The 27,803-nt window shown below is 47.7% G+C and overlaps 2 protein-coding genes across 4 annotated transcripts in view; both read right to left on the bottom strand.

Moving 5' to 3' along the window:
• Positions 1-182: 182 nt before the first annotated feature.
• cped1 (cadherin-like and PC-esterase domain containing 1) lies at positions 183-25,488 on the bottom strand. The gene is given in 23 exon segments (XM_063905897.1): positions 183-1,109; positions 1,175-1,321; positions 1,401-1,488; positions 1,568-1,669; positions 1,756-1,976; positions 2,045-2,083; positions 2,085-2,182; positions 2,302-2,401; positions 3,291-3,456; positions 3,552-3,738; positions 3,941-3,990; positions 4,184-4,290; positions 4,507-4,611; positions 4,871-4,990; positions 5,448-5,520; positions 5,702-5,832; positions 6,014-6,161; positions 6,265-6,334; positions 6,419-6,503; positions 6,902-6,996; positions 11,539-11,698; positions 23,683-23,916; positions 25,104-25,488. Coding segments are annotated over 22 exon segments (2,673 nt in total). The 5' UTR covers positions 23,863-23,916; positions 25,104-25,488; the 3' UTR covers positions 183-908.
• Positions 25,489-26,379: 891 nt separating this feature from the next.
• ing3 (inhibitor of growth family, member 3) overlaps positions 26,380-27,803 on the bottom strand; it is a 6,538-nt gene continuing 5,114 nt past the window's right edge. For 2 of the 3 annotated variants that reach the window (XM_063905572.1, XM_063905570.1), the window contains exons 10-12: positions 27,570-27,762; positions 27,443-27,481; positions 26,380-26,912 (exon numbers count right to left, since the gene is read on the bottom strand). In XM_063905572.1, the coding sequence (XP_063761642.1) occupies positions 26,796-26,912; positions 27,443-27,481; positions 27,570-27,762 (349 nt within the window). In that variant the 3' untranslated portion in view covers positions 26,380-26,795. The remainder of the gene's footprint in view (positions 26,913-27,442; positions 27,482-27,569; positions 27,763-27,803) is intronic. The other variant, XM_063905571.1, reaches the window with a different exon arrangement.

The raw sequence follows: 27,803 nt of genomic DNA, 5'->3' as shown, positions 1-27,803 counted from the left end.
CCCACACCAGACTCTGGACTGTGTTTAGCCCCCTCCCCCCCCCACATTACTGTACATTATGTCCTCCTATCACTGAGCAGATTAGTTTGTCTTCAGACCAAAGGCAAACAGGAAGTGGTTTCAGTCCATAAATCAGTCAGCTGATGAAGACAGGAATTGAAAATGAAGAACAGGACAACAGCTGATAGAAATGTGAGTTTTATCCAAAGATATATAAATGTATAAAACACAAAGAACACTGAAACTCATCAACTTTACAAAGAGGAGAAGAGAATCATAGCATTCATTTAATATATTCTGTTTTCAGAGAAGAGCAATAAACATCTGTAGAAAAATATAAAACATAAGACGTTTCACATCATCACGTCTTTGAGTATCATCTCATATACACATACAGATAAAGACTGAGGTACATCAGTGTGTATATATATATATATATATATATATATATATATATACACACTGTGTATACATACAGGAGGAACACAGAGACAGGAAAATAAAATAAAATATGACCCTTGAAAATAACCAGGATGTTCTTCTGACCACAGACACAAGAGTCCATCGCAGCAGCAGCAGTTTGAGACACTTGATAGGATGCATCAGAAAACCTGAGCTGAGTGAGCCAGCTTGAGGGCCTCAGATAAGTTAGTGTGCACCAGCTAGTACACACTATAGACATCTGGTGTCCTTCAGAGGCAGTCGGTGCAGTACAGAGAACAGCTAGTGTGCATAAGAAGGAACAGGAAGTAGTGTGGACCAGAACCAGCTGAGGCTCACTGCACTCCCTGTTTCTGAGATTAACTTGTAGCATCAGGAGATAACTAACGAGTCATTTATTAGCAGAGATAAACTGACTGACTGACTCACTCACTCTCTCACTCTCACTCACTGACTCACTCACTCTCTCAGGTGCTGCGGGGGCACAGGCGGCTCAGCAGGATCTCAGAGTACACCTGGTTCACTGGTCCTCTCACGTGATAGGATGAGGCTCTAGGCCACGCCTCCTTCTCTGGATCCTGGGAGTCTGATTGGAGCTCAGGTGTGGTTCTGGTTCTGTTGGTGGTGGACGCTGTGATGACGTCTGGAGGCCTGGAGGTCTTCTCCACCTGTGACAGCAGGTGTTAACGAGGTTCACAATCAGGGGCTTAGCTGGTCTTTGATTGGCCGTTACCTGGTGGAAGTGGCAGGCACAGCGGCCCTGCAGGAAGTCTTTGAAGCGACCCATCGTGATGCTGAACGTGTCGATCACCTCATACCCATGATGCTTTGCAGTGGTGATGATGTTCTGGTTCTCCTGGTACAAGTCCTGGATCTCCCTCTGAGGATCAGATCCACAGAGACAGGAAGTCATGATGGGATGTTTCTAAGCCGGACAGGTAGCACAAACAGGAACGTACCAGACTGAGGGACCGGATCCCCTCAACAGGAAGATGGAACCCCATCCCCAAAGATTTGACCACAACCAGGATGTCACTGAGAGACTCTCTGAGGGGGGGGGCGACAGGTGATGAAGGTCATCAGACTAATTGATGTTTAATTGATCTGTTGTGTTGCAGCTGCTCACCTGTCTAGCACCTCTCTGATGGTCCTCAGGTGATCCCCCTTCAGCCACTGGACCCCCCCCACCACCAGCACCGTCTGCTTAGAGTTCACCAGAGGTCGCGACCTTCAGGAGACACAACACATGTCCTCGTTAACACTCCCCAGGTGAGTCCACTCCCCAGTGGTGTGGCCTACTTAACCCCCCCTCACCTGTGTATGAGCTGCAGCAGGCTCTGTCTGAAGGTGGGTCTCTGGTCCTTGTCTTCCCAGAAGCGGGGGTAATATGAGTAGCTGACCAGGGTCCGGTCCAGGTTCAGGTGCTGATACACCTGCAGGTCGTGGCTCTGCCCCCACACCTGAAGGCTTGAGTTCACCCGCTCCAACAGGAAGTACATCATCCCGCGGTTAGTGGAGTCCCCGATGAACAGCACCTAGGGGGGGTAAGGGACAGGTGAGATAGGGGAGACAGGTGAGATAGGTGTGGTTCAGCTGGTCTCACCTTCCTGTCCGTCAGACAGGCTTGCAGCAGGGGGGGGGGGGACCTGCGGGTGGTAACAGCCGTTTGGTTGCCAGGTAACCTCCCTCCAATCACACGTCCTGTTGTCAGAGCAGGTGAGACACGGCACCACCCACACACCTGAGACAGGTAAGAGAAGCAAGAAACAGAGACAGGTGTGAGACAGGTAAGACGTGTGAGACAGGTAAGACAGGTGAGACAGGTAAGACAGGTGAGACATGTTAACCCCCCCGCCTCACCTGGATGGTCTCCTGAGCTGCAGGTGGGGGAGGGGCTAGGTGTCCTGATGAAGGGCTGCAGACCACAGGGGAGAACAGGCTGCACCACCAGACCACAGTCCTGAGAGACAGGTGAGACAGACATGTGAGACAGACAGGTGAGACAGACAGGCCTACATTGGTCTCCTTTATTTACTTCCTGAATATAGTGACATCACTACGGAACACTCACGCTCCGATTGGCTAACGCTCTAACACACTGTACGTGAAAGGTTAAGGGGCGGGTGAGATAGTGAGATCTCTAAGTGGTTGACCAATCAGAGCAGACTGGGCTCTGGTTTCAGACAGAGGGGGAACCGAGGGGCTTCCTCCTCTTTCTCTTCTTCTGTTCTCTAAATCAAAGTGTTTCTTCTTCTGTGGTGTTTCAGATCTGCGTAGCGTCCTCCTCTGGTCAGAGGTCAGAGGTCAAGTAAACCGGCCGCCGCCAGGTCTGGCCCCACATCATAGACACACACACACACACACTCTCACACACACACTCACGCCCCCTCTCTCAGAGGTGTGAGATTCCTCTGTTAGCTGCTGTCTGTAGCGACAGCGTGCCATGAGAAAACTTAACAGGGATTTTCTTGTTCGTACCTGAGCTCTGAGGCCGAGTCAAACACTGCCGCTGCGGGAACACACAAACACACACACACACACACACACACACACACACACACACACACACACACACACACACACACACACACACACACACACACACCGCCGACTACTTTCATCGCGTTTACTTTGAAAGTCTTTTTTGTGTTGTTTACGTATTTTTAGGGTTCTTGTGAATGTTTTATATTTTTCTTGTATTTTTATTTATTCAAAAAGTTCAAATTAAAAGTCAAGTAACAGAAAAACATAAAGAGAAATAGAACACTAAAATAAAATGTCCCGACTCGTTCTAAACCCCAGATTATGAGATCACAGCTCAGTGGCCAGTGGGAGCACAGCGTGCCTACCTGGAGGAAGCTGCAGGTCACATGATCTCCGAACATGGGCAGGCTGGGCCGGCTGTCGCGGTGCACGTGCACGCTGTAGGTCGCCATGACGGCGGGCTTCTCGCCGCCGCCCGTCACCAGGATGTTGATGCTGCTGTCGCCGAGGCCGAGAGGGAAGATCGCCATGCTGAGGACCAATCAGAAAAACACATTTTGTTTTTCACTTTTGAGTTTAAGGTTTATCTTTTTTAAAAGTCTTCTTATTGTTGTCCCCGGTCTCACCTGGGTCCTGCACAGTGGTCCAGGTGAGCGGAGCAGGCGGGGCTGAGGGTCTCCGGTCGGACCCGGACCGTTAGCTGGTCAAATGTCACCTCGGTCCAGTACTCCCTCACTGAGGGGCTGAAGGGGGGAGTCAGACCCAGAGGGGGGGACAAGTACAGTTGACGCAGCCTGGGGTCGACACATGCCCCTGACACACACACACACACACACACACACACACACACACACACACACACACACACACACACACACACACACACACACACACACACACACACACACACACACACAGTACAAATTAAAAGCAGATTTTCATTCTCTAAAGTTTAAAGTTGTTTTAGATATGAACATCTATAAGTTATAAATTATTATATTTGTGTAACATTCACCTGTACCGTCAGACACAGTGTTCTGATTGGTCCGTTCCATCTCTTTAATTCTGCAGGTAAAACGTTATTAGTCATCGAAGCAGTTCTTCAGATTTTGGTGAAAAAAACATTAATTTAGCTGACAAAGAGATTAAAGTGTGAAGGCTGAAGACTACAAGTCCCATGATGCATCACGGCTTCACCACAGCAACACTGAAGGATGTTATTACAGACTGTGGGTTCCTCTCTCAGGTGTTTCCTCACCTGGAGCTCTGGTTCCTCTGCAGCTCATAGTGACGGCTGATCCTGATCAGGAGATCTGAGAGGAGGAGAGAAGAGGAAGAGGAGGAGGAGGAAGAGCTGGGATACAGCTGGGAGATATAAGAACAACATAATGCTGAGTCATGTCTCGGTTTCAGGACTCATTCCTGCACCCTGTATTGATGACCATGTTAAACCTCAGGGCTCCATTCGAGGACCACAGAATGAAGAAATCCTTCAAACAGAAAATAATAGCAATTATCTGTGACACCTCTGAGGTGTTCCATTAGTGCTTAGGTCATTCATAAAATACACATATTTAGTACCAGTTGAAAAGCTGAGGACGTCTTCATCTGCTGCTGAAACTGAAGCAGAAGAAGAAACTCGTCTTCAGAGAGACAGACGCCGTGTGTCCCTCTGCAGCCACCGTACTGACAGACAGACAGACAGACAGACAGACAGACTTAATACTCTATACTTTATATATATATATATATACACATATATATATACACATATATATGTGTATATATATATGTGTATATATATACACATATATATATACACATATATATGTGTATATATATATGTGTATATATATACACATATATATGTGTATATATATATATATATATACACATATATATGTATATATGTATATATGAAATGTGTCTAGGTGCGTTTCCTCACCTGAGTCTCTGCAGAGGACAGGTGCAGGAAGTGCAGAGTGTCTTCCAGGATCCGGTCTCTGCTGATTGGTCCCTCAAACGCTTCGTTAGTCAGAGCTGAGAACGTCAGATCAGTGTCCACCTGAGGAGGAAACACACAGGACCAATCAGAGAGCAGCCGAGTACACACTTGCTGTCCTCTGGGGACCTCTGGTGGACGTTTACTCTCACTACACCTGAGGAAGAAGTGAGTGTGAACCAGAATCAGAAACACTTCATTTATCCCAAACTGGGAATTTGTTTTGTTGCAGCAGCCAAATACAAAAAGAAGCAAAACAAATAATTACAACTAAAAACGAATAAAGATATCAAATATACAAATGTTCAAATAAGACAAGAAATAGAAGTGTGTGTGTGTGTGTGTGTGTGTGTGTGTGTGTGTGTGTGTGTGTGTGTGTGTGTGTGTGTGTGTGTGTGTGTGTGTGTGTGTGTGTGTGTGTGTGAGTGAGTGATCAACACACTCTCTTTATTTTAATAAAGTTTGAAAATAATAATTATACTAAATTAGTCTTCGTCTAAAGTTAAATAAGGTGTGTTACCTGGACGACGACAGGTGTGATGGAGCCACTGAAGAGCAGAGTGAAGGTCAACAGCTGGAAACACAACACACACCTGAAAAACACACACACACACACACACACACACACACACACACACCTTATAATACACACCTGAAACACGCACACACCATAACCAACAATTCAAAGGAACACATAGCAGGGAGTCCTGTTCTGTGATTGGACGCTGAGCTCGACCATGTGATTAAAACAGGAAGTCCTGTGTTGTGTCTTACCCTCTGGAGGTGTGCTGCTCCTTAGTAGTCGACACGGCGGCGTGCAGCACCTCACCGATCACCCTCTTTATCTGCTGTAAAGCATCATGGGAGGTGTGAGGGCCCAGGGTCTGCTGCAGGAAGTGAGTGAGCTGAACCAGCAGTGGGCGAGAGAGAGGTCAGAACTGAAACTGGACTAAATCACAAAGTTAAAATTTAAAAAATAACGATAAAGAAATAATTATATAAAACTGTTGAAATTATAGAAAAAAATCTGTTTCAAAGTTGGTTTAAAAAAATAAATAATACAAAATAATAATCCAGGTGATTTACCTGAGTGGGCCGTCCCCGCCGCTCCTGATTGGTTGTCACCACGCTGATGTCATGCAGGAAGGAAGTGAGCGGCCTCACTGACGTCACCAGGATGTAAACATTCACCATGGCAACCAGAACAGGGGGCGGGGCTCCAGCAGGTGAGGGGCTGTATGACACACAGGTAATCAGACAGGTGAGGGGCTGTCAGCCAAACAGGTTCAGACTGAGGCTCACCTGAAGATTATTAATTCATATCCTAATGTCCTCACCTGTCCGCAGGTAATGGCAGCTTCTGATTGGTTGACCCACAGGCCTGTGGTCTCATGGGTAACTGAGTTCCTTGAACACAAAGAGGAGTCAATATAAACTGTATTTAAGAAGGACAGACACAAAAGTCACGCGACAGTTTCCGGTGAGCCTCACCTGTCAGGTGTGAGCGAGCGTAGAAGAGACAGAGACCTCCACCTGCATCAGAGAATGCCTCCATCACCGCCGGCAACAGGTTAACCTGAGGACACAAACAGGTGAGACTACAGGTGAGTGAACAGGTGAGTTTACAGGTGAGACAACAGATGAGACTACAGGAGAGACTGCATGTGAGTGAACAGGTGAGACTACAGGTGAGTGTACAGGTGAGACAACAGGTGAGACTACAGGTGAGTTTACGGATGAAACAACAGGTGAATGTACAGGTAAGAAACCAGGTGAGACTACAGGTGAGTGTACAGGTGAGACAACAGCTGAGTGTACAGATGAGACTGCAGGTGAGTGTACAGGTGAGTGTACAGGTGAGACAACAGCTGAGTGTACAGATGACACTACAGGTGAGTGTACAGGGGAATGCACAGGTGGGACTACAGGTGAGAATCTGATTGGCTCTCAGATGAGTGTACAGGGGAGTCTTACCCTCTGATTGGCTGTCAGGTGAGTGAAGGGGATCCTCCGCAAGCAGCTCCTCTCTGAACTGCTGAGGCACATCAACAGGCTCCACCCACTCACACCTGTAACCATGGAGACACAAAACTTAGTGACATCACTACGGATTACTCCACGCTCCTGTTAGCTAGCTAGTGCTACAACACATTGTATGTGATTGGGTTAGGGGCGGGACATCTCTAAGCAATTGAACAATCACAACAGAGCCGACCCAAATAAACTCCAGACGTTTTTATAAAAAAATGTTCAAATAATCTTTATTGACACTGCTGTAGAGAGCAACAGGAAGCAGACTGACACACACACACACACACACACACACACACACACACACACACACACACACACACACACACACGGAAGTCATTGAAGAGTGTTTCCAGAGATTCTCTAACTGTTCTGTTAAATTCTCTGATTTTATTTTGTCTGTTTCCACTTCCCCCCTCTCTTGTTTCTGTGTGTGTGTGTGTGTGTGTGTGTGTGTGTGTGTGTGTGTGTGTGTGTGTGTGTGTGTGTGTGTGTGTGTGTGTGTGTGTGTGTGTGTGTGTGCAGCTGCTGGTGTGATTTACAGAGGTGATGAACTCGTCTTCACCTGCTAAAGGCCCCGCCCCCTCTGGTTACCCAGCTGTCAATCATCTGCTCACACACCTGCTCCTCACAGTATGTGTGTTTAAATACTCCACACACACACACACACACACACACACACACACACACACACACACACACACACACACACACACACACACACACACACACACACACACACACACACACACACACACACACACACACACACACACACACACACACACACACAGAGTTAAGCACCTGGCAGCGTGTCTTTAAACACAGAAATTATGGGACGTTCTAGAGTTCATTGTGGGACGTTCTAGCGTTCATTATGGGACGTTCTAGAGTTCATTGTGGGATGTTCTAGCGTTCATTATGGGACGTTCTAGAGTTCATTGTGGGATGTTCTAGCGTTCATTATGGGACGTTCTAGCGTTCATTGTGGGACGTTCTAGCGTTCATTATGGGACGTTCTAGAGTTCATTGTGGGATGTTCTAGAGTTCATTGTGGGACGTTCTAGCGTTCATTATGGGACGTTCTAGAGTTCATTGTGGGATGTTCTAGCGTTCATTATGGACGTTCTAGCGTTCATTGTGGGACGTTCTAGCGTTCATTATGGGACGTTCTAGAGTTCATTGTGGGATGTTCTAGAGTTCATTGTGGGACGTTCTAGCGTTCATTATGGGACGTTCTAGAGTTCATTGTGGGATGTTCTAGCGTTCATTATGGGACGTTCTAGAGTTCATTGTGGGATGTTCTAGAGTTCATTGTGGGACGTTCTAGCGTTCATTATGGGACGTTCTAGAGTCATTGTGGGACGTTCTAGCGTTCATTGTGGGACGTTCTAGCGTTCATTATGGGACGTTCTAGCGTTCATTATGGGACGTTCTAGAGTTCATTGTGGGATGTTCTAGAGTTCATTGTGGGACGTTCTAGCGTTCATTATGGGACGTTCTAGAGTTCATTGTGGGATGTTCTAGCGTTCATTATGGGATGTTCTAGAGTTCATTGTGGGACGTTCTAGAGTTCATTGTGGATGTTCTAGTGTTCATTGTGGGATGTTCTAGCGTTCATTATGGGACGTTCTAGAGTTCATTGTGGGACGTTCTAGAGTTCGTTGTGGATGTTCTAGTGTTCATTATGGGACGTTCTAGCGTTCATTGTGGGATGTTCTAGCGTTCATTGTGGGATGTTCTAGCGTTCATTGTGGGACGTTCTAGCGTTCATTGTGGGATGTTCTAGCGTTCATTGTGGGATGTTCTAGCGTTCATTGTGGGATGTTCTAGCGTTCATTGTGGGACGTTCTAGCGTTCATTGTGGGATGTTCTAGCGTTCATTATGGGACGTTCTAGAGTTCATTGTGGACGTTCTAGAGTTCATTGTGGATGTTCTAGTGTTCATTATGGGCATGTTCTAGCGTTCATTATGGGACGTTCTAGAGTTCATTGTGGGACGTTCTAGAGTTCATTGTGGATGTTCTAGTGTTCATTGTGGGATGTTCTAGCGTTCATTATGGGACGTTCTAGCGTTCATTGTGGATGTTCTAGCGTTCATTGTGGGATGTTCTAGCGTTCATTATGGGATGTTCTAGAGTTCATTGTGGGACGTTCTAGAGTTCATTGTGGATGTTCTAGTGTTCATTGTGGGATGTTCTAGCGTTCATTGTGGGACGTTCTAGCGTTCATTATGGGACGTTCTAGTGTTCATTGTGGGACGTTCTAGTGTTCATTATGGGATGTTCTAGTGTTCATTATGGGATGTTCTAGCGTTCATTGTGGGACGTTCTAGCGTTCATTATGGGACGTTCTAGTGTTCATTGTGGGACGTTCTAGTGTTCATTATGGCATGTTCTAGTGTTCATTATCGGATGTTCTAGTGTTCATTATGGCATGTTCTAGTGTTCATTATGGCATGTTCTAGTGTTCATTATGGCATGTTCTAGTGTTCATTATGGGACGTTCTAGTGTTCATTATGGGACGTTCTAGTGTTCATGTGTTCATTATGGGACGTTCTAGTGTTCATTGTGGATGTTCTAGTGTTCATTATGGGACGTTCTAGTGTTCATTGTGGATGTTCTAGCGTTCATTATGGGATGTTCTAGTGTTCATTATGGGACGTTCTAGTGTTCATTGTGGGACGTTCTAGCGTTCATTTTGGGACGTTCTAGTGTTCATTATCGGACGTTCTAGTGTTCATTATGGGACGTTCTAGTGTTCATTGTGGGACGTTCTAGTGTTCATTGTGGGACGTTCTAGTGTTCATTGTGGGATGTTCTAGCGTTCATTATGGGACGTTCTAGTCTTCATTGTGGATGTTCTAGTGTTCATTATGGGATGTTCTAGTGTTCATTATGGGACGTTCTAGTGTTCATTATCGGACGTTCTAGTGTTCATTATGGGACGTTCTAGCGTTCATTATGGGACGTTCTAGTGTTCATTGTGGGACGTTCTAGCGTTCATTATGGGACGTTCTAGTGTTCATTATGGGACGTTCTAGTGTTCATGTGTTCATTATGGGATGTTCTAGTGTTCATGTGTTCATTATGGGACGTTCTAGTGTTTATTGTGGGACGTTCTAGCATTCATTATGGGACGTTCTAGTGTTCATTATGGGACGTTCTAGTGTTCATGTGTTCATTATGGGATGTTCTAGTGTTCATGTGTTCATTATGGGACGTTCTAGTGTTCATGTGTTCATTATGGGACGTTCTAATGTTCATTGTGGGACGTTCTAGCGTTCATTATGGGACGTTCTAGTGTTCATTATCGGACGTTCTAGTGTTCATTATGGGACGTTCTAGTGTTCATTATGGGACGTTCTAGTGTTCATTGTGGGACGTTCTAGCGTTCATTATGGGATGTTCTAGCGTTCATTGTGGGACGTTCTAGTGTTCATTATGGGACGTTCTAGCGTTCATTATGGGACGTTCTAGCGTTCATTATGGGACGTTCTAGTGTTCATTATGGGACGTTCTAGCGTTCATTATGGGACGTTCTAGCGTTCATTATGGGACGTTCTAGTGTTCATGTGTTCATTATGGGATGTTCTAGTGTTCATTATGGCACGTTCTAGTGTTCATTATGGGACGTTCTAGTGTTCATTATGGGACGTTCTAGTGTTCATGTGTTCATTATGGGATGTTCTAGTGTTCATGTGTTCATTATGGGACGTTCTAGTGTTCATGTGTTCATTATGGGATGTTCTAGTGTTCATGTGTTCATTATGGGACGTTCTAGCGTTCATTATGGGACGTTCTAGTGTTCATTATCGGACGTTCTAGTGTTCATTATGGGACGTTCTAGTGTTCATTATGGGACGTTCTAGTGTTCATTGTGGGACGTTCTAGCGTTCATTATGGGATGTTCTAGCGTTCATTGTGGGACGTTCTAGTGTTCATTATGGGACGTTCTAGTGTTCATTATGGGACGTTCTAGCGTTCATTATGGGACGTTCTAGCGTTCATTATGGGACGTTCTAGTGTTCATGTGTTCATTATGGGATGTTCTAGTGTTCATTATGGCACGTTCATGTGTTCATTATGGGACGTTCTAGTGTTCATGTGTTCATTGTGGGATGTTCTAGTGTTCATTATGGCACGTTCTAGTGTTCATTATGGCACGTTCTAGTGTTCATTATGGCACGTTCTAGTGTTCATGTGTTCATTATGGGATGTTCTAGTGTTCATGTGTTCATTATGGGACGTTCTAGTGTTCATGTGTTCATTATGGGACGTTCTAGTGTTCATTATGGGACGTTCTAGTGTTCATTATGGGACGTTCTAATGTTCATTGTGGGACGTTCTAGTGTTCATTGTGGGACGTTCTAGTGTTCATTATGGGACGTTCTAGTGTTCATTATCGGACGTTCTAGTGTGTTTTTGTTGAATTTAAATTTGTATTTTCACCTTTAACCTCAACTCTCCCACATTCTGCAGCTGACAGGAAGTCTCCACCTTGCTCTGTAAACACAGTGTTAGTGTGTGTGTGTGTGTGTGTGTGTGTGTGTGTGTGTGTGTGTGTGTGTGTGTGTCACCGTGCTGGGTCCTCAGTGTGTTGCTGGTCTCGGCGTACGGGGAGGTGTCCACGGTGAACTTCATTTCCGTCAGGACTCTGAGGATCAGCTGCAGCTCCGGGTCGGAGGGGGGGTGCAGACCCGTCAGAACCAGGGCCTGGCGTTTGGACTGGACCCCTTTCTGAGAAGGGGGAGAAACACTGAGGTCATAAACTGTGTCCGCAGATTACTTATTCATAAGAACTATAGTTATATTTGTGTGTGTGTGTGTGTGTGTGTGTGTGTGTGTGTGTGTGTGTGTGTGTGTGTGTGTGTGTGTGTGTGTGTGTCTCTCTCTGGATCCTCTGATGGTTTGGTTGTCTCAACATTAATACCCTCCACCCTCTCCCGCTTTTCCGTCAGAGTCTCGGAGGTAACAGCTCCAGCAGAGAGCCCCAAACTTCTCTTTCCCTGGCCACATCAACCAGCTCTGACTGGGGGATTCCAAGGCGCTCCCAGGCCAGCAAAGAGATATAACCCCTCCACCTGGTCCTAGGTCTACCCCTCGGTCTCTTCCCAGCTGGACGTGCCTGGAACACCTCCCTAGGGAGGCGCCCAGGAGGCATCCTCACTAGGTGCCCGAACCACCTCAACTGGCTCCTTTCAACATGAAGGAGCAGCGGTTCTACTCCGAGTCCTTCCCGGAGGAATGAACTTCTCACCTTATCCCTAAGGGAGATGCCAGCCACCCTGCGGAGAAATCCCATTTCGGCCGCTTGTATCCGCGATCTGGTTCTTTTGGTCCTGACCCATCCTTCATGACCATAGGTGAGGGTAGGAACGAAGATGGCCCAGTAGACAGAGAGCTTTGCCTTCTGGCTCAGCTCCCTTTTCCTCACAGCGGTGCGGTAAAGCGACTGCAGTACCGTTCCCGCTGCTCCGATTCTCCGGCCCACCTCACGCTCCATTGTTCCCTCACTCGAGAACAAGACCCCGAGATCCTTGAACTCCTTCACTTGGGGTAGGCTTCATTCCCTACCTGGAGTGGACAGTCCATCGGTTTCCTGCTGAGAACCATGGCCTCAGATTTGGAGGTGCTGATCCTCATCCCAGCCGCTTCACACTCGGCCGCGAACCGATCCAGTGAGTGCTGAAGGTCACAGACCGATGAAGCCATTAGGACCACATCATCTGCAAACAGCAGTGGTGCAATCCTTAGCCCACCGAACTGCAGACCCCCTCCCCCACGACTACGCCTCGAAATCCTGTCCATGAATACCACAAACAGGATTGGTGACAAAGCGCGGCCCTGGCGGAGGCCAACCCTCACCGGAAATCGGTCTGACGTGCTACAGAGGACCCGGACACAGCTCTCGCTTTGGGAGTACAGAGATTGGATGGCCCTGAGTAGAGACCCCCTCACCCCATACTCCCACAGCACCTCCCACAGCATCTCCCTGGGAACCCGGTCATACGCCTTCTCCAAATCCACAAAGCACATGTAGACCGGATGAGCGTACTCCCAGGCCCCCTCCAGGATCCTTCGAGAGTGAAAAGCTGGTCCGTCGTTCCATGACCAGGACAAAAACCGCATAGTTCCTCTCAATCTGAGGTTCGACAATCGGCCGGACCCTCCTTTCCAACATTAATACCATCCCATAATAACATCAGGAATACAGATGTTTCCTCCAGGAGGTTACTCTTCCTTCAGCAGCTATAGAGACACAGACAGTGGAAGAAATCAGTATCTGATCCCAGAACAGGCCTCAGTTCTTGGTGGAGAAAGCCTTGATGGACAGCACAGAGGGCAGGTGCTTCCTGTAGTTGGTCTCCAGGTCTGCTCACATCTCAGGGGGGGTTTGGTCCTCTCCTCTCTGCAGATCCTCTCCAGATCCTTCAGGTTTGGAGGCTGATGCTCGGCCACTGGAAGCTTCAGCTCCCTCCACAGATGTTCTATGGGATGGAGGTCTGGAGACTGGCTAGGCCCCTCCCTCACCTTAATGGGCTTCTTCTGTAGCCCCTCCTTAGTTGCCTTGGCCGTATGTTTTGGTCATTGTGGAGCTGGAAGACCTATCCATGTCCATGGTCAGTGTCCTGGCTGAGGGAAGGAGGTTATCAGCCGATATTCTGCGATACCTGGCCCCCTCCATCCTCCCCTCGATGAGGTGAACCGCCCTGTCCCCTGAGCAGAGAATCCCCCCCCAGAGCATCATGTCTCCACCCCCATGCTGGACGCTGGGGATGGTGTTCTTGGGTCATAGGCAGCATTTCTCTTCCTCCAAACACGACATGTGGAGTTGATCCCAAAGATCTTGATGGGTCTCATCTGAGCTCCTCCCCTTCTCATCAGCCTCCTCTGGACCCTTCAGAGGATCCCTGGCAGACTTCAGACGGCCTGTACATGTGCCTTCTTCAGCAGGGGACCTTGAGGCGCTGCAGGATTTTAATCCATTACGGCGCAGTGTGTTACCAGTAGTGTTCTTGGGGACTGTGGTCCCAGCTGCCTTCAGATCATTAACCAGTCCCTCCTGCAGTTCTCGTCTGACCCCTCAACCTTCTCATGATCACTGATCGTGGAGCCCCAGACCGAGGGCGATTGGTGGTCATTTGGTGCTTCTTCCATCTTCCAATAATCAGACCAGGTGTCTCTCTCTCACCAGGCTGCTGCTGCTGGTCTTGTCTTCTATTCCAGTCTTGTGCAGGTCTACAGTGATGTCCCTGATGTCCTTAGACATTAGTTCCACCATGATCACAGACCTGTCTCTGGTCCTCGAGGAGAGGTTGTTATCTGATGTATTGACTGTGGACAGGTGTCCTTTATCCAGGTGACCTCAGGAGTACTTTCTTAAAGCCAGAGGACTTCTTTAACCGGTCCCTGGGAGCCAGAATCCTTGTTGGTTGCAAGAGGATCAGATACTGATTTCCCCCAATTAAATGCACATTAATATATACAGTGGGGAGAACAAGTATTTGATACACTGCCGATTTTGCAGGTTTTCCCCCTCACAAAGCATGCAGAGGTCTGTAATTTTTATCATAGGTACTCTTCAGCTGTGAGAGACGGAATCTAAAACAGAAATCCAGAAAATCACATCGTATGATTTTAAATAATGAATTTGCATTTTACTGCATGACATAAGTATTTGATACATCAGAAAAACAGAACTTAATATCCGGTACAGAAACCTTTGTTTGCAATCACAGAGAGCAGACGTTTCCTGTAGTTCTTGACCAGGTTTGCTCAAACTGCAGCAGGGATTTTGGCCCACTCCTCCATCCAGATCTTCTCCAGATCCTTCAGGTTCCGGGCTGTCACTGGGCAATACGGACTTTCAGCTCCCTCCAAAGATTTTCTATTGGGTTCAGGTCTGGAGACTGGCTAGGCCACTCCAGGACCTTGAGATGCTTCTTACGGAGCCACTCCTTAGTTACCCTGGCTGTGTGTTTCGGGTCGTTGTCATGCTGGAAGACCCAGCCACGACCCATCTTCAATGCTCTTACTGAGGGAAGGAGGTTGTTGGCCAAGGTCTCGCGATACATGGCCCCATCCATCCTCCCCTCAATACGGTGCAGTCGTCCTGTCCCCTTTGCAGAAAAGCATCCCCAAAGAATGATGTGTCCACCTCCATGCTTCACGGTTGGGATGGTGTTCTTTGGGTTGTACTCATCCTTGTTCTTCCTCCAAACACGGCGAGTGGAGTTTAGACCAAAAAGCTCTATTTCTGTCTCATCAGACCACATGACCTTCTCCCATTCCTCCTCTGGATCATCCAGATAGTCATTGGCAAACTTCAGACGGGCCAGGACATGCGCTGGCTTGAGCAGGGGGACCTTGCGTGCGCTGCAGGATTTTAATCCATGACGGCGTAGTGTGTTACTGATGGTTTTCTTTGAGACTGGGGTCCCAGCTCTCTTCAGGTCATTGACCAGGTCCTGCCGTGTAGTTCTGGGCTGATCCCTCACCTTCCTCATGATCATTGATGCCCCACGAGGTGAGATCTCGCATGGAGCCCCAGACCGAGGGAGATTGACCGTCATCTTGGACTTCTTCCATTTTCTAATAACTGCACCAACAGTTGCCTTCTCACCGAGCTGCTTGCCTACTGTCCTGTAGCCCATCCCAGCCGTGTGCAGGTCTACATTTTATCCCTGATGTCCTTACACAGCTCTCTGGTCTTGGCCATTGTGGAGAGGTGGGAGTCTGTTTGATTGAGTGTGTGGACAGGTGTCTTTTATACAGGTAACGAGTTCAAACAGGTGCAGTTAATACAGGTAATGAGTGGAGAACAGGAGGGCTTCTTAAAGAAACACTAACAGGTCTGTGAGAGCCGGAACTCTTACTGGTTGGTAGGTGATCAAATGCTTATGTCAGCAATAAAATGCAAATTCATTATTTAAAATCATACGATGTGATTTTCTGGATTTTAGTTTTAGATTCCGTCTCTCACAGTTGAAGAGTACCTATGATAAAAATGACAGACCTCTACATGCTTTGTAAGTGGGAAAACCTGCAAAATTGGCAGTGTATCAAATACTTGCTCTCCCCACTGTATCTTTTTTTAATCTACATTTCTGGATTTTCTTTTTGATATTAACTAAACCAGACTAAAGCTTTAACTAAACCGGAATCCTGAATCTAGACTAACCTTTGAGGCTGAAGAACAGACTGTACTTCCTGCTGTTAAAGCTCCCTAAAGCGTTTATCTCGTCCCAGGACACATCCACATGTTGACTGCGTGGGGGGGATCAAACCAGCAACCACCTGGTTCACAGACGACCCCCCCCCCCCCAGTTTAAATGTATAAAATGACTGCTGATAAGAACGGGTAATAACTGGAGGGCAAACTAAACATGAAGCTGTGTTTATTCAGAGGGGATTCCTCCAGGCTCCAGGAACTCTGAGAGGAGAAGATAAAGAGAGGAGAGAGAGAGAGAGAGAGAGAGAGAGTGTGTGTGTGTGTGTGTGTGTGTGTGTGTGTCAGATAACAGCAGCTATATGAAGTCCTGCTGAGTTCAGGGACTGCAGCTGACGATTCTTCTGACTCGGACAGATTTATGAGGGTCTGAGACCCTCGTGTAATCACCCTGCCAAACACACCCAGAGCAGGACAACGGGAAGCGCACAAAAAGGGTCTCGAGTCGGCCGAAATCCTGTCGCTACAAAGTTGATATTGAAAGGATCACTATTATCAGTATTCAGCTCTGCTCTGCAGGCAGCCGGAGCATGTTGGCTCACTTCCTGTCTGACTCTCTGTGCCTTAAAACAACAACAACAACATAATTTAATAAAACACAACCAAATAACTAGAATAGAAATGTAATGTACCCAGCATGCCTCAGTGCCTCTATTCACAGACACTAACGAGCTGCCATTCCTCCGCCTGATGGAGCGAGGCCTCTTCCTCCGTCACATGACCTCTCATCACATGACCTCTCATCACACGACCTCTCATCACACAAACCTTCATAAAGTATTATTCCAGAGTGTGTGACATCTCCTCTAAACTGCTGTCGTAAAAAAAACACACACACCAGAGGATCACATCCAGTGTGTGTGTGTGTGTGTGTGTCCCAAATATCCCTCTATATCGGTTTCAGGGACACACTTAAAATACCTCACACACATACTAGAAGCACACCGCAATCTGATTGGTTCCTGCAGCTGTCAATCATACTGCAGTAAATCAAAATCATAAACCAAACAACTATAAATACTCAGACAATGAGCAGGAGGCCCACAGGTAGAGAGACAGGAAGAGAGACAGGTAGAGAGACAGGAAGAGAGACAGGTAGAGAGACAGGAAGAGAGACAGGTAGAGAGACAGGTAGAGAGGCAGAAAGAGAGACAGGTAGAGACAGGAAGAGAGACAGGTAGAGAGACAGGAAGAGAGACAGGTAGAGAGACAGGTAGAGAGACAGGAAGAGAGACAGGTAGAGAGACAGAAAGAGAGACAGGTAGAGGCAGGAAGAGAGACAGGTAGAGAGACAGGTAGAGAGGCAGAAAGAGAGACAGGTAGAGACAGGAAGAGAGACAGGTAGAGAGACAGGAAGAGAGACAGGTAGAGAGACAGAAAGAGAGACAGGTAGAGACAGGAAGAGAGACAGGTAGAGAGACATGTAGAGTCAGGTAGACAGACAGGTAGAGAGTCAGGTAGAGAGACAGGTAGAGAGACAGGAAGAGAGACAGGTAGAGAGACAGGTAGAGAGACAGGTAGAGAGACAGAAAGAGAGACAGGTAGAGACAGGAAGAGAGACAAATAGAGAGACAGGAAGAGAGACAGGTAGAGAGACAGGTAGAGAGACAGAAAGAGAGACAGGTAGAGACAGGTAGAGACAGGTAGAGAGACAGGTAGAGAGACATGTAGAGTCAGGTAGACAGACAGGTAGAGAGTCAGGTAGAGAGACAGGTAGAGAGACAGGAAGAGAGACAGGTAGAGAGACAGGAAGAGAGACAGGTAGAGAGACAGGTAGAGAGACAGGTAGAGAGACAGGTAGAGAGACAGGAAGAGAGACAGGTAGAGAGACAGGAAGAGAGACAGGTAGAGAGACAGGTAGAGAGGCAGAAAGAGAGACAGGTAGAGACAGGAAGAGAGACAGGTAGAGAGACAGGAAGAGAGACAGGTAGAGAGACAGGTAGAGAGACAGGAAGAGAGACAGGTAGAGAGACAGAAAGAGAGACAGGTAGAGACAGGAAGAGAGACAGGTAGAGAGACAGGTAGAGAGGCAGAAAGAGAGACAGGTAGAGACAGGAAGAGAGACAGGTAGAGAGACAGGAAGAGAGACAGGTAGAGAGACAGAAAGAGAGACAGGTAGAGACAGGAAGAGAGACAGGTAGAGAGACATGTAGAGTCAGGTAGACAGACAGGTAGAGAGTCAGGTAGAGAGACAGGTAGAGAGACAGGAAGAGAGACAGGTAGAGAGACAGGTAGAGAGACAGGTAGAGAGACAGAAAGAGAGACAGAAAGAGAGACAGGTAGAGACAGGAAGAGAGACAAATAGAGAGACAGGAAGAGAGACAGGTAGAGAGACAGGTAGAGAGACAGAAAGAGACATGGGGAGAGACAGGAAGAGAGACAAATAGAGAGACAGGAAGAGAGACAGGTAGAGAGACAGGTAGAGAGACAGAAAGAGAGACAGGTAGAGACAGGTAGAGACAGGAAGAGAGACAGGTAGAGAGACATGTAGAGTCAGGTAGACAGACAGGTAGAGAGTCAGGTAGAGAGACAGGTAGAGAGACAGGAAGAGAGACAGGTAGAGAGACAGGAAGAGAGACAGGTAGAGAGACAGGTAGAGAGACAGGAAGAGAGACAGGTAGAGAGACAGGAAGAGAGACAGGTAGAGAGTCAGGTAGAGAGACAGGTAGAGAGACAGGAAGAGAGACAGGTAGAGAGACAGGAAGAGAGACAGGAAGAGAGACAGGTAGAGAGACAGGAAGAGAGACAGGTAGAGAGTCAGGTAGAGAGTCGGGTAGAGAGTCGGGTACAGAGTCAGGTACAGAGTCAGGTAGAGAGACAAGTAGAGAGACAGGTAGAGTGTCAGGTAGAGAGACAGGTAGAGAGACAGGTACAGAGTCAGGTACAGAGTCAGGTAGTGAGTCAGGTAGAGAGACAGGTACAGAGTCAGGTAGAGAGACAGGTAGAGAGACAGATAGAGTGTCAGGTAGAGAGACAGGTAGAGAGTCAGGTACAGAGTCAGGTACAGAGTCAGGTAGAGAGACAGGTAGAGTGTCAGGTAGAGATACAGGTAGAGAGTCAGGTACAGAGTCGGGGACAGAGTCAGGTACAGAGTCTGGTAGAGAGACAGGTAGAGAGACAGGAAGAGAGACGGGTAGAGAGTCAGGAAGTGAGTCAGGAAGAGAGACAGGTACAGAGACAGGTACAGAGTCAGGTAGAGAGACAGATAGAGTGTCAGGTAGAGAGACAGGTACAGAGTCAGGTACAGAGTCAGGTACAGAGTCAGGTACAGAGTCAGGTAGAGAGACAGGTAGAGAGTCAGGTACAGAGTCGGGGACAGAGTCGGGTACAGAGTCTGGTAGAGAGACAGGTAGAGAGACAGGAAGAGAGACAGGTAGAGAGTCAGGTAGAGAGACAGGAAGAGAGACAGGTAGAGAGACAGGTAGATAGACAGGTAGAGAGACGGGTACAGAGTCAGGTAGAAAGACAGGTAGAGAGACAGGTAGATAGACAGGTAAAGAGACATGTAGAGAGACAGGTACAGAGTCAGGTACAGAGTCAGGTAGAGAGACAGGTAGAGAGTCAGGTAGAGAGACAGGTACAGAGTCAGGTAGTGAGTCAGGTAGAGAGACAGGTAGAGAGTCAGGTACAGAGTCAGATAGAGAGACAGGTAGAGTGTCAGGTAGAGATACAGGTAGAGTGTCAGGTAGAGAGACGGGTACAGAGTCAGGTACAGATTGAGGTAGAGAGACGGGTAGAGTGTCAGGTAGAGAGACAGGTAGATAGACAGGTAGAGAGTCAGGTAGAAAGACAGGTAGAGAGACAGGTAGATAGACAGGTAAAGAGACATGTAGAGAGACAGGTACAGAGTCAGGTACAGAGTCAGGTAGAGAGACAGGTAGAGAGACAGGTAGAGAGTCAGGTACAGAGTCAGGTAGAGAGACAGGTAGAGTGTCAGGTAGAGATACAGGTAGAGTGTCAGGTAGAGAGACGGGTACAGAGTCAGGTAGTGAGTCAGGTAGAGAGACAGGTAGAGAGTCAGGTACAGAGTCAGGTAGAGAGACAGGTAGAGTGTCAGGTAGAGATACAGGTAGAGTGTCAGGTAGAGAGACGGGTACAGAGTCAGGTACAGATTGAGGTAGAGAGACGGGTAGAGTGTCAGGTAGAGAGACAGGTAGAGAGTCAGGTAGAGAGACAGGTAGAGAGACTGGTAGAGAGTCAGGTAGATAGACAGGTAGATAGACAGGTAGAGAGACAGGTAGAGTGTCAGGTAGATATACAGGTAGAGAGTCAGGTACAGAGTCAGGTAGAGAGACAGGTAGAGAGTCAGGTACAGAGTCAGGTACAGAGTCAGGTAGAGAGTCAGGTAGAGAGTCGGGTAGAGAGTCGGGTACAGAGTCAGGTACAGAGTCAGGTAGAGAGACAGGTAGAGAGTCAGGTAGAGAGACAGGTAGAGAGTCAGGTACAGAGTCAGGTAGAGAGACAGGTAGAGAGACAGGTAGAGTGTCAGGTAGAGAGACAGGTAGAGAGACAGGTACAGAGTCAGGTACAGAGTCAGGTACAGAGTCAGGTAGAGAGACAGGTAGAGTGTCAGGTAGAGAGACAGGTAGAGAGACAGGTACAGAGTCAGGGACAGAGACAGGTACAGAGTCTGGTAGAGAGACAGGAAGAGAGACAGGTAGAGAGTCAGGTAGAGAGACAGGTAGAGAGTCAGGTAGATAGACAGGTAGAGAGACAGGTACAGAGTCAGGTAGAGAGACAGGTACATAGTCAGGTAGATAGACAGGTAGAGAGACAGGTAGAGAGTCAGGTAGAGTGTCAGGTAGAGTGTCAGGTAGAGAGACAGGTAGAGTGTCAGGTAGAGATACAGGTAGAGTGTCAGGTAGAGAGACAGGTACAGAGTCAGGTACAGATTGAGGTAGAGAGACGGGTAGAGTGTCAGGTAGAGAGACAGGTAGAGAGTCAGGAAGAGAGACAGGTAGAGAGACAGGTAGAGAGACAGGTAGAGAGACAGGTAGAGAGTCAGGTAGAGAGTCGGGTACAGAGTCAGGTACAGAGTCAGGTAGAGAGACAGGTAGAGAGACAGGTAGCGAGACAGGTAGAGAGACAGGTAGAGAGTCAGGTACAGAGTCAGGTAGAGAGACAGGTAGAGAGACAGGTAGAGAGTCAGGTACAGAGTCAGGTAGAGAGTCGGGTACAGAGTCAGGTACAGAGTCAGGTAGAGAGACAGGTAGAGAGTCAGGTACAGAGTCAGGTAGAGAGACAGGTAGAGAGTCAGGTAGAGAGACAGGTAGAGAGACAGGTAGAGAGTCAAGTAGAGAGACAGGTAGAGAGTCAGGTACAGAGTCAGGTAGAGAGACAGGTAGAGAGTCGGGTACAGTCAGGTACAGAGTCGGGTAGAGAGACAGGTAGAGAGTCAGGTAGAGAGACAGGTAGAGAGTCAGGTAGAGAGACAGGTAGAGAGTCAGGTACAGAGTCAGGTACAGAGTCAGGTAGAGAGTCGGGTACAGTCAGGTACAGAGTCGGGTAGAGAGACAGGTAGAGAGTCAGGTAGAGAGACAGGTAGAGAGACAGGTAGAGATTCAGGTACAGAGTCAGGTAGAGAGTCAGGTAGAGAGTCAGGTAGAGGGACAGGTAGAGAGACAGTTAGAGAGTCAGGTAGAGAGTCAGGTAGAGAGTCAGGTAGAGAGTCAGGTAGAGAGACAGGTAGAGAGTCAGGTAGAGAGACAGGTAGAGAGTCAGGTACAGAGACAGGTAGAGAGTCAGGTAGAGAGACAGGTAGAGAGTCAGGTAGAGAGACAGGTAGAGAGTCAGGTACAGAGACAGGTAGAGAGTCAGGTAGAGAGACAGGTAGAGAGTCAGGTACAGAGTCAGGTACAGAGTCAGGTAGAGAGTCAGGTAGAGAGACAGGTAGAGAGTCAGGTAGAGAGACAGGTAGAGAGTCAGGTACAGAGACAGGTAGAGAGTCAGGTAGAGAGACAGGTAGAGAGTCAGGTAGAGAGACAGGTAGAGAGACAGGTAGAGAGTCAGGTACAGAGACAGGTAGAGAGTCAGGTACAGAGACAGGTAGAGAGTCAGGTAGAGAGTCAGGTAGAGAGTCAGGTACAGAGACAGGTAGAGAGTCAGGTAGAGAGACAGGTAGAGAGTCAGGTACAGAGACAGGTAGAGAGAAGTAGATGCACCAGGCTGGTTTCACTGGTTGAGAATAGATGGCCGAATGGTTCCCAGTGAACCACAACACAGACAGGAGATGAAAAGATGTTTACAGATACTAAAGGAGGTCTGGGGATTTACTGGGATCATCGGTAGGTGGATCAGTAGGTGGATCGGTAGGTGGATCGGTAGGTGGATCGGTAGGTGGATCGGTAGGTGGATTGGTAAGTGGATCAGTAGGTGGATCAGTAGGTGGATCGGTAGGTGGATCGGTAGGTGGATCGGTAGGTGGATTGGTAAGTGGATCAGTAGTTGGATCAGTAGTTGGATCGGTAGGTGGATCGGTAGGTGGATCGGTAGGTGGATCAGTAGGTGGATCAGTAACTGGATCATTAAGTGGATCAGTAGGTGGATCGGTAGGTGGATCGGTAGGTGGATCGGTAGGTGGATCGGTAGGTGGATCAGTAGTTGGATCAGTAGTTGGATCGGTAGGTGGATCGGTAGGTGGATCGGTAGGTGGATCAGTAACTGGATCATTAAGTGGATCAGTAGGTGGATCGGTAGGTGGATCAGTAGTTGGATCGGTAGGTGGATCGGTAGGTGGATTGGTAAGTGGATCAGTAGGTGGATTGGTAAGTGGATCGGTAGGTGGATTGGTAAGTGGATCAGTAGGTGGATTGGTAAGTGGATCAGTAGGTGGATCAGTAGTTGGATCGGTAGGTGGATCGGTAGGTGGATTGGTAAGTGGATCGGTAGGTGGATTGGTAAGTGGATCAGTAGGTGGATCAGTAGTTGGATCGGTAGGTGGATCGGTAGGTGGATCAGTAACTGGATCATTAAGTGGATCAGTAGGTGGATCGGTAGGTGGATTGGTAAGTGGATTGGTAAGTGGATCAGTAGGTGGATCAGTAGGTGGATCAGTAGTTGGATCGGTAGGTGGATCGGTAGGTGGATCGGTAGGTGGATCAGTAACTGGATCATTAAGTGGATCAGTAGGTGGATCGGTAGGTGGATTGGTAAGTGGATTGGTAAGTGGATCAGTAGGTGGATCAGTAGGTGGATCGGTAGGTGGATCGGTAGGTGGATTGGTAAGTGGATCAGTAGTTGGATCGGTAGGTGGATCGGTAGGTGGATTGGTAAGTGGATCAGTAGGTGGATCAGTAGTTGGATCGGTAGGTGGATCGGTAGGTGGATCGGTAGGTGGATCGGTAGGTGGATCAGTAACTGGATCATTAAGTGGATCAGTAGGTGGATCAGTAGTTGGATCGGTAGGTGGATCGGTAGGTGGATCGGTAGGTGGATCAGTAACTGGATCATTAAGTGGATCAGTAGGTGTATTAGGAGGTGAGTAACAGCTAACCTGCAGAGCCTCCAGCGAGGAGATGATCCGGCTGCTCTCCTCCATCAGAACCTTCTCGTGCGGGCCGGAGCGGAGCCGGGTCCGGGTCTGGAGGAACACACACACCGAGAGCCCCAGCAGCAGCAGCAGAACCAGACCGGAGCAGAACCGGAACCGGACGGGGTGCAGGAGGAGCCGCATTGAGCCTCCCGTCACATTCCTCTCTGGAGAAGATCAGAGGTCCATCAGCCGCTCCTGGAGAACAGGGACCGAGTCACTCAGTCCATATGAGTCTGACAGAAGTATCCCCTCAGGTTCCATATGGGTCTGAGACCCTCAGGGTCCATATGGGTCTGAGAGAAGGATCCCCTCAGGGTTCATATGGGTCTGAGACCCTCAGGGTCCATATGGGTCTGTGAGAAGGATCCCCTCAGGGTTCATATGGGTCTGAGACCCTCAGGGTCCATATGGGTCTGAGAGAAGGATCCCCTCAGGGTTCATATGGGTCTGAGACCCTCAGGGTCCATATGGATCCGAGAGAAGTATCCATTCACGTTCCATATGGGTCTGAGACCCTCAGGGTCCATATGGGTCTGAGAGAAGGATCCCCTCAGGTTCCGAAAAACCGGAGTAGAAAATATGGATAGAAAGTTGTAGCACTATTTCTTCAGGAGGACGCTCTGCGCAGCGGACGGACACAATAAAACGTCTGTTTTTAGGTAATTAGATCCAAGCCGAATTCACATAAAACCCGATCCAATTTAAAACGGGTTCTTTCAGGCGAACGGTGTGCGCGGCGGAGAGTCAGTGAGACGGAAAAACAGAGAGCAGCTTTAAGGGAGCTAACCCAAGCAGAATTTATTACTGGATTCACACGAGTCAGAAAACACTAATGACTTGTGGTGTAAGTCCAAAAAACTTGAATTTAATAAAGCAATACAAAGTTAAAAGGCACTATTTCTTCAGGAGGTCCCTCTGCGGAGCCACAAGGAGAAGTCTGTTATTAAAACAGAAACGCACTTCTGGATTTTTAGGACCAAGCCGATTCCACGATGGGATCCATATGAGTCAGAACACGTTAGACGCGAAGTTACAAAAGCGAACATATAGCAGTACGCCATCAGGCCAGCGGTTGCAGTGGATGGAGCCACAGAGAGAGGTTTGTTCCACAAAATGAAAGCCTGTTTTAAAGGTCATAACATCCAAGCCAAATGCCCCAATGGATCCGTATGAGTAAGACAAAAGTATTACCTCCGGTTGTAAATCCAATTTAAAGTACATAGTCCCGTTTAAACGCGTTGTTCTTCAGGCGGCCGCTGTGTTCTCTTCTTATTAAAACGCAAATAGATTTAAAAGTGAATACATCCAAGCCCAGGTCAGGAGTGGATCCATACGAGTCACAAAATAGCTTTACCTCATGTTAAAAGTTAAAGAAAACTTACATAAAAAGAGTTTTAAACAGTCTAGTCCTCAGACGCGCTGTTCGCTTGAGACGGAGCCACGTACAGCCGCAGGCGAAGCGGCGAAGTTCGCTCCATTTCCGCCGAACTGCATCTCCTCCCGATCATGTGCTGTAATGAGTCCTCTAATTACCTCCTGCTCTGCGCAGTTCCTCCTCTCAGAGAGAAACTGGACCGGGACACGAACACACACTCCTCCGGTAAACCGAGCTGTAGAGCTGTGCAGGGAGGAGCGGAAATACGCATGGAGGAGAGACCATCTGGTTTGAGTTAAATCTAGGAGAGCTGCCTCAGTGCTAGACCTCCCCGTTAAAACTCCACACACACACCTTCTGTTTGTAGTTTCAGACTCACAGCACCGCTGTTTCCTACAGGTCTCAGAGAGCTGCTCAGTAGGAGGTCCTCCTCCTGCTGCTGAAACACTCTGCGGAGTTATTTCTGGAAAACACACACCCTGTCAGTGTGTGTGTGTGTGTTCCTGTTTAAATCACTCCCAGCTGTAGACACACAGCAGAGGACAAAAGGGAACAGAGAAACTTTTATTTAAACAGATTCGATTACTGTTGAATTAAGATGCTTTACTTAAAGTTAACCTATAGTATATTTCATTACAGCTTACCAAACTGATATCATTTGAATCCCCGTTTCTGAAGTTTAGATTTGGGTTTCATTAGTCCCTTTGCTTTGAATACTTCGATATTGTTTTCCTTATACTAAATATTGTAACTTGTAGAATTTATTTTTGCAGCTGCGATATCTGGAGATATATTTCATTATAGTACCTCATTGTTTTACCTTGAATCCTTAAGTACGTTTTCCAGGATGTACCTTTTACAGTTTGATTGTCTCCTGAGAGAAAATGAAACAAGACCCATTTAGATTTGAAAAAGTCCTTGAAAATGTAGGATTTGAGCAAAAGAAAAATATGCATTAATTCTGATTTTTAGAAGAAAGTCAAAACTCAGAAAATGAGACAATCAATCATCCATTAGTAATGCCTGCTCAGTCTCTGCTGCTGTGTCTGAAACATGTCCACGTTTGCAATTAATAAAGTCAAAGTCCAAAACTGAGAAAAAAGCCATTTCTGCGAAGTGAATCAAATTTATTTACAGAAAAATCAGTGAGCGCCTCCCCTGGGACGAGCGCCTCCCCTGGGACACGAGCCTCCCCCACGCGCCTCCCCTGGGACACGTGTCCATGCTGTACCTGACACTCACCTTTAAACACCTGGACAGATTAAAGTCAAACTGAGTCAGCGTACAGAAATCCTCTTCAGATCTTTATTGACGTCTCTCTGAACTCACACACTGAAACACACCAGGGCCTCCTCTCTTTCAGGCTTCTGTAGTTGTAGTCCAGCAGTGGCCATGTTTGTAGTTCTTTTTTTAAATTGTATTAAAACTCGAGTTTAGATCCCCAGGTTTACATTTAAAGGATGAGAAGACCCTTGTTAGTAAACACAGAAGGATGCCAGTGGGATTCTGGGTAATAAGTATGGCAGAATAAAGGGGGGGGGGGGGTCTCCAGCGAGTAGGTTTATTAAAGTACAGAGACCCTGACAGACTGGAGTTCTGAGTAAACAAAATCTGAGGGCTGGGTTTAACGTGTTGGCACAGAGACCTCCTGCTGTGTGAGGAGGAGGAGGAGGAGGAGGAGGAGGAGCAGCAGCAGAGTCTATTTGTGCCGGCTGCCTCTCCTCTTCATGGCCGCGGTGCACTGAGGACAGAACCACTTCCCCTTCGGAGCCTCCGTCAGACCCACACAGCCGTAGTGGAACCACTCGATGGGACACTGAGGACACACACACACACATTATATATCCACACACACACACACACACATTATACATCCACACACACACACATTATACATCCACACACACACACAATATACATCCACACACACACACATTATACATCCACACACACACACATTATACATCCACACATCCACACACATTATACATCCCCACACACACACACACACACACACACACACAATACATCCACACACACACACATTATACATCCACACACACACACATTATACATCCACACACACACACACACATTATACATCCACACACAATATACACACACACACACACACACACATTATACATCCACACACACACACATTATACATCCACACACACACACATTATACATCCACACACACACACATTATACATCCACACACACACACACACACACACACACACACACACACACACACACACACACACACACACACACACACACACACACACACACACACACACACACACACACACACACACACACACACAGACAGATACTCACATCTGTGTTATCACAGCCAACCATCTCTCCGTAAGACACCTGAATACAGGGGGCAAAACGTTAGAATGACAACAACAACGATAATGATGATGATGATGATTATGGCAAGGAGGATGACGAGGAGGACCTGGTTGCAGATGCAGTAGCGGGGCTCGTTGGGGTCGTAGGTCCAGTCCACCTGGCTGTTGGCCTCAGCCTCGGGCAGCGCTGATGCATGCTGGGAAAGCTCTTGAGCAAGCGCTGAGGAGGAGGAGCAGGAGGACAGCGAGGAGGAGGAGGACGAGGACGAGGACTGGTGGTTGGACGACTTGATGCTGCTTCTGGAGGAAGGGGGGGGTTAGATAAAACAGCTCTGGCATTA

Source organism: Eleginops maclovinus, chromosome 17, assembly GCF_036324505.1.
Source record: "Eleginops maclovinus isolate JMC-PN-2008 ecotype Puerto Natales chromosome 17, JC_Emac_rtc_rv5, whole genome shotgun sequence".
Classification (NCBI taxonomy): domain Eukaryota; kingdom Metazoa; phylum Chordata; class Actinopteri; order Perciformes; family Eleginopidae; genus Eleginops; species Eleginops maclovinus.
Note: the sequence above shows the minus strand (reverse complement) of the source record. Positions and strands in the feature narration are given on the sequence as shown.